The 7,348-nt window shown below is 45.3% G+C and overlaps 1 protein-coding gene and 1 pseudogene across 1 annotated transcript; both read right to left on the reverse strand.

Annotated features, from left to right (window-relative positions):
- Positions 1-1,694: 1,694 nt before the first annotated feature.
- Positions 1,695-2,809, reverse strand: LOC147882883 (uncharacterized; annotated as a pseudogene).
- A 3,121-nt stretch (positions 2,810-5,930) lies between these two features.
- Positions 5,931-6,938, reverse strand: LOC147882884 (uncharacterized). Its single transcript, XM_087400524.1, has one exon. The coding sequence runs from the start codon at positions 6,936-6,938 to the stop codon at positions 5,931-5,933; it is 1,008 nt and encodes a 335-aa protein (XP_087256650.1).
- Positions 6,939-7,348: the final 410 nt, after the last annotated feature.

The raw sequence follows: 7,348 nt of genomic DNA on the forward strand, positions 1-7,348 counted from the left end.
GCATCCCTGTATCGGCTCCCACTTCATCAACTGAGAGAGTTCTCTCTCTATGTATTAACGCCGTTATGATCAAAATTATGGGTTTTCCTTTGTATTCATCATGGTTTCTAATGCCCGCTCAAGGGCTCCACCCTCAACTTATTGTATCACGTCTTTTTTAGTGTCATAGACCCTTCGATCTTTTGAAGACTTTTTAGAAAGTTTTTGTCCTCTCTCTCTCTCCCTCTATGTGTGTGTGTGTGTGCGCGCGCGCACGCGTGCGTGCGTGCGCTCTGCATACAAGGCTAGGCTGGACCATTGGTACATGATAAATGCAAATTAGTATGATGCCCTTACTAGTCAAATATGGGTGGATTATGCCTTTCCTCATTCTAACCATGCTCCTTTGTGGGTGAGACTTTGTTTTCATCCGATGCCGCATGACAGATTGCCAAATAGACGATTTCTTATAGCTAATAACAGTTACTTGGAGCATGATGAATATAATCAAATGGTTGGTCATGCCATTGCACCACCAAATTGATGCTATCTTTTAGGCGATGACATACCTCCACACATTTTGGGCCTTACCTAGTTGGAGACTATTGAGGTTGGCACTAGAGTCATTCATATGATTAGTAGATAGAGGGGTTAGCACGGCCTGGTATGCACATATATCCAAATGGTTTGCTAGTCAAGCTTGGTATTCAGATGGACCGACTCCCTTCCTTTCTGTACAGACATACAGGAGCATTTCCTACATATTTACCTAGTCTATTATGAGACTCGTGTGGACAATACCATTGCCTTTTCCAAGAGGGGGTGGTTTGGGGCCCTCTCTTAGTTTATCCAATTTCATGTCTAGGTCTATGTTAGTCTCTATCTGATTGAGATGGGGCGACATAGAGAGACCCTACTAAGACAGACCATACAACAAGAGACGACGGTGCTACAGGGGAGAGAGAGAGAGAGAGAGAGAGAGAGAGAGAGAGAGAGAGAGCAAACACTGACATTTCACAAACTTCTACACATTAGAGTCATCCCCATGACATAGTAGAGTGGAGGAGGACCTAGCTGAAAGGAGGGCAGATCGATCAATAGAAAGAGACGAACAGCTGTGGAGTAGAAGATACAACGACCACACACAGTGTAGAGGTTGACTAGAGCACGCACGTTGGAGGTCAAACCTATCTCAACTCTTAGAGGAGAATGAGACCACACCTTCCACCGCACAAGAGATGATCTGGTAGAGACAAATGCGAGATATGTTTGCATCCCACCAGAGAGCTGCCAGGCACCAAGATCATAGATGATTTTTTCTTGCATCTCTTGTCGTCTCAAGATTTCTGAGTTTTTGTATTTTGAGTACTATTTGTTGAGTTTCTTAGTATAGCACTATGAAAGGGCCCTAGCAAGCCCTTTGCCTCAACCCATAGTGGCTGGTATGAGTTAATTTTTTTATAGTACCTTGATGTGGGGATCGACGGAGCACACACACAAGGAGAGAGGGAGAGAGGAAAAGGGACACAGGATATGGTGCTACCTCATGTAGCTTATTCTGCATCATCCACAATAGAATGGCTATACACTTATGTAGTGTATGTTAGTGTTAGTGGGCATAGCTCCACCATGCTCCATGCCAGTGTCAGTCACCATATGACTAATAACTCCCACTGCAAATGCTCCCACAGCAGCTGCTATGTCGATTCTCGAAACTAGAAGGTCATACATGAGAATCTCGAAGACGAAACCTGCACAATCTCGGATAACCTGACCATATCAGTCATCCCAGTGCAATATGCATCTACTGCATCATCATTAGGACAAGTCGAGTATGGATGTGTCGATCCCGGGGTACTCATCATCTTTCTCGCATCCATAGAGACTGGATCCCAGTGTCTTGGCATAACCATGTCAGCATCTGGCATAAGCATATCAAGAAATGACTGCATAATCGCTGCATCCGCAACATCCAAATCAGTCATCTCCGATGGCTCGCCCTGCTGTGACTCAATAGAGCAAAGCCGCTCTACCTCTGCAGTCGCTAACTCAACTGCAGGCACATCATGCACAGCTGTATCCTCAAGAGAATCGGATGCATCAAAGAACAATGCATCCATTTCTGGCTCCTGAGCACACTGAAGCTCACCTGCGAATGAGACACGTCTCGTCTCTCGCTCATCACACGTCAGTGTCGTAACTAAGACTATACCGTCTCGTATCTCAGAAACCTGCAATGGGTAAACAATGTAGGACCTAGCTCCTCGCACAATGACTAGGCGACCCAATTGCATGCAAAATGACTGCTCTCCAAGCAGTACACGTCTGCTAGCTGTCTCATTGAGATCAAACTCTGCGTAATCCCAAGAACATATCGCACATGCCGTAGCACATAAGATGCACCAGTGGGTAAAGACAAGCATACATCTCCTACACCCTCTATGTCATACGCTGAACCATCAGCAAGATGAACATGGCCAAGTCTTGCACTAGAGAAAGTGCTAAACTACTCACGACGCGAGGATATGTGGAACTCTGCACAATCATCTAGCAACCAACGCGAAGAAGTGCCACCTGTACCAGACATGTAAACAAGAGGAACACTAGAGGTAAACGTGACATCACCGTCACTAGCATACTCTGCCACCTCTCTAGTCTGTGTCAATACCACACATGCATTATGCATACATCGTCGTTGTTGCCTCGTACGTCTGAAGCAACATCGTCTAATGTGTCCTGTGTGACCACAATGCCAACATCTGAACTGTCGACAAGAACAAGACCGCCGTCTCTCACGAGTCATCATCGTAGACTCAGAATCATCAGACATATCTGCTAGCTGGATGTCAAAACTGTATATGCGTCAAAGTGGAAGACCACTCAACCACTACGCTAATCAAGCATAAAACTGCATCAACCTGATGCTCGCATATGCAAACTGTATCTCAAGTATAGCTCTATCAAAGATAACAGAAAGGCAGTGTCCGACCTCTGCTAAGCCAAGCAGAAAATCGCAACGACTCAACACGGGGATAACAGCTCTCAACCGATCATAAAGCGCATAACCATATGCGCAAGTAGTGAACAAACACAATGCTCAAAACGCATCCCACAAGTAGTGTTGCAAAATCTGACAACTGCGTAACCTGTACCTGTAAACCTACAGAACCTGTAACTTGTGACTATGTATAACCCGTAGCCACTACGAGCATACAAACAATCTCACTCCTGCGAGAGTGGATACAAGAACACAAATCCGTGTCCAAATGATATGCGATATCGACGAATCACATCACCAACCAAATTCAGCCCTCAAACCGTGCATAAATGACCGCCTGCAAAGATGGAAAAATAGCTGAAGTTTCAGCCCTCAAATAGCTGCAAAATCAGCCCACAAGTGTGCCACAAATCAGCCCACAACTGAGCCGAACATAGGCACCTGCAAGGAGGGAAAGATGGCTGAATTTTCAGCCCACAAAACAGCCCTCAAACCTGCAAAAAATCGGCTAACAAATAGCCCTGACAGTCTTCTGTATGCAAAGCACACACTGTTCGCTCACCTCCTACAAATGTCAACCAGCCGAGTGAGCCATACATGAACCTGTAACCTGTCAAAAAGCTATGCACAAGTACGGAGACCACATGTCTCGTATCCGCACAGATCATACATCAAGACCATCTGTAAACATGAGCCAAAGCACCTCTCTAACGCATGTCACAATGCACATAAACCTGGCAACAAATCCGGCAAGATAGCCTCAACTTGCATACATAACCATAAGTGCAAAACCACACAACAAAAGATGACAACAAGTATGTCAAAAGAGTATGCAAGTCTTGTCAAGAGCAACGAATGCTCGAGATGCCAAAACTCTCTTACCCGAGAGCAATCGTAGGGCGCAAATGATGCTCAATACATGCTGAAATCAGCCCATCATGTCACACGGAATCCTTGTCCGGAAAACACGCTACTAGTGTATCCACATGGCACCATAATAGAGCATCAAACTATGCACAAACCGTGCATCACAATAGCATCCACAATGGCTGAAAAATCAGCCCATACACATGCCACAATGCGTGTCACTGTCACACCTGTGTATCCAATGCTCTCTCACGGCAACTAGCTCAAAACCATAAGAGCTCACAGCATAATACTCTCCCACGTGAGCGAAATATGCTCAACACCTGTGACTGCAACAAAAGACCTCAAGGCAAACCACCGAGTCAAACACCTGCAATCACTGTCACAATGCCACCTGCAAGTACACACTGTATTTGCATAAACCTGCTCACAACATGCGCACCTGAGCACCTGTAGCACCTGTAGTAATGTTTTGCACCTGTATGTGGGCTCTATGGGCTGCCAAGTGATACCTGTATGAGCTGAAAACTATTGCCCCAACTATTGAGCAATATGTGTGCACAACTTGGAGCGCAGCAAGCTCACAAAATTGCACAAAAAATAGCTCTAAATTCAGCCCAAAGCTGGCTGAACACCACCTGCAAAACACCACTTGTGGAAGCTCTGAAACATGCTCAAAGCGTGGGCAAATCATGTGCAAATGTCATACATTAAGTCGAAATGACTAAACATTCTCCAAACACCATGGAGGGAAGCCAGACAGTCTCATACACCGAAGTACACCTGTCTCATATGCAATACATGTACGGCCAACAATTGAGCAAGCCACGCTCATCACATCTGCGAAACCCGTAGATCTAATGGCCAAACCAAGACCTGTACTTGTGGATATACCTGCAACTTGTGAAATGCATGTGTGACCTGTGGCACGAGAATGGTGCTCGAATCCACTCACAAAAGAGCGATGGTACTCAACCACAATCACATACATCAATGGAGCATGCTACACAAGACCCTATGCCTTAAACCACCTGCAAATACCTTGCAGATCTGCAAAACAGGCTTCTCGCAGCAGGAAATTTTAAAACGTTGTTTTGATAGCCAAAACGTCCGAATTCGCCGTTCTTTACGTAGATCCAGGTACAAAGTACTTGCTTTTGTTCAGAGCGGCCGATTTGGGGGGGGTATGATGTGCAGTCAAAAATTTTTGACGATTGGGAAGATTTCTGCCTGTTTTGCTGCAGATCTACTACCAAGATGCCCACACTGCTCCACCACAAAGGGAGCACACAAGGGGCAATCACTATGCAGCAAAAAACAAGTACCTTGAGCTCCACAATGAGCTCAAAACGCAGCACTCCAAGCTCTGATCTGCTCACCTCTCTCACACACACGCTCGCAAAGCTGCGAAGCTCGCCATAGCCAAGCTCAATCCAAGCTCTGATACCAGTTGTGGGGATCGACGGAGCACACACACAAGGAGAGAGGGAGAGAGGAAGAGGGACACAGGATATGGTGCTACCTCATGTAGCTTATTCTGCATCATCAACAATAGAATGGCTATACACTTATGTAGTGTATGTTAGTGTTAGTGGGCGTTCACACTGGGCGGCTGGCCAATGGCCTTTTACCCCAACACTTGACTCATAGGCCCATGAGGCCTCCCTTAGACATTAATACATCTTTCTTTCTTTCTTTCTACTTGGAATAAGTAAACTCCTAATCTCTCTCTCTCTCCATGGATGGTTTGCCAGTCATTTGTTCAAGTCTTATTCGCTTTCCTGTTGTGACACCTAGTGCATCAACCATGCTCTACTTTGACTAAGTAAACTCCTAACACATAGCAAGTTTTCATGCGTGCTTCTTGTTTTCTTCCCCTTGGCCATAAAGTGATCTACCTTACATAAAGTTCTTTGCAACAATGCCACTAAGCTGCAAGACTAATGCACATCTCTAGAGGCATACAGGAGCATGAAGATGTCCAATGACAAATGCATGCTTTCGACTAAATTAAGATATTTGATCAAGAAAGCTTTTCAACCTTCTCTCTTTAAAAAAGAAAACTATTCAAGTCTTTGAAAAAATTTCACCCAAACAATTTGAAAACGTAACTAGCATCCATAGAGACTGGATCCCAGTGTCCTAGCATAACCATGTCAGCATCTGGCATAAGCATATCAAGAAATGACTGCATAATCACTGCGTCCGCAGCATCCAAATAAGTCATCTCCACCATCATACCCGATGGCTTGCCCTGCTGTGACTCAATAGAGCAAAGCCGCTCTACCTGTGCAGTCGCTAACTCAACTGCAGGCATATCATGCACACCTGTATCCTCAAGAGAAACGGATGCATCAAAGAACAATGCATCCATTTCTGGCTCCTGAGCACACTGAAGCTCACCTGCGAATGAGACACGTCTCGTCTCTCGCTCATCACACGTCAGTGTCGTAACTAAGACTATACCGTCTCGTATCTCAGAAACCTGCAATGGGTAAACAATGTAGGACCTAGCTCCTCGCACAATGACTAGGTGACCCAATTGCATGCAAAATGACTGCTCTCCAAGCAGTACACGACATCCACTGTCTGGTAGCTGTCTCATTGAGACCAAACTGTGCGTAATCCCAAGAACATATCGCACATGCCGTAGCACATAAGATGCACCACTGGGTAAAGACAAGCATACATCTCTTGCACCCTCTATGTCATACGCTGAACCATCAGCAAGATGAACATGGCCAAGTCTTGCACTAGAGAAAGTGCTAAACTGCTCACGACGCGAGGATATGTGGAACTCTGCACAATCATCTAGCAACCAACGCGAAGAAGTGCCACCTGTACCAGACATGTAAACAAGAGAAACACTAGAGGTAAACGTGACATCACCGTCACTAGCATACTCTGCCACCTCTCTAGTTTGTGTCAATACCACACATGCATTATGCATACATCGTCGTTGTTGCCTCATACGTCTGAAGCAACGTCGTCTAATGTGTCCTGTGTGACCACAATGCCAACATCTGAACTGTCGACAAGAACAAGACCGCCGTCTCTCACGAGTCATCATCGTAGACTCAGAATCATCACACATATCTGCTAGCTGGATGTCAAAATTGTATATGCGTCAAAGTGGAAGACCACTCAACCACTACGCTAATCAAGCATAAAACTGCATCAACTTGATGCTCGCATATGCAAACTGTATCTCAAGTATAGCTGTATCAAAGATAACAGAAAGGCAGTTTCCGACCTCTGCTAAGCCAAGCAGAAAATCGCAATGACTCAACACGGGGATAACAGCTCTCAACCGATCATAAAGCGCATAACCATATGCGCAAGTAGTGAACAAACACAATGCTCAAAACGCATCCCACAAGTAGTGTTGCAAAATCTGACAACTGCGTAACCTGTACCTGTAAACCTACAGAACCTGTAACTTGTGACTATGTATAACCCGTAGCCACTACGAGCATACAAACAATCTCACTCCTGCGAGAGTGG

The sequence above is a fragment of the Dipteris shenzhenensis genome, chromosome 29, assembly GCF_047967505.1.
Source record: "Dipteris shenzhenensis isolate YYH24624 ecotype China chromosome 29, Dip_SZ_1.0, whole genome shotgun sequence".
Classification (NCBI taxonomy): domain Eukaryota; kingdom Viridiplantae; phylum Streptophyta; class Polypodiopsida; order Gleicheniales; family Dipteridaceae; genus Dipteris; species Dipteris shenzhenensis.

Coding starts and splice junctions, on each gene's coding strand:
- LOC147882884 (XM_087400524.1), bottom strand. CDS start 6,938: ATGTGTGATGATTCTGAGTCTACGATGATGACTCGTGAGAGACGGCGG.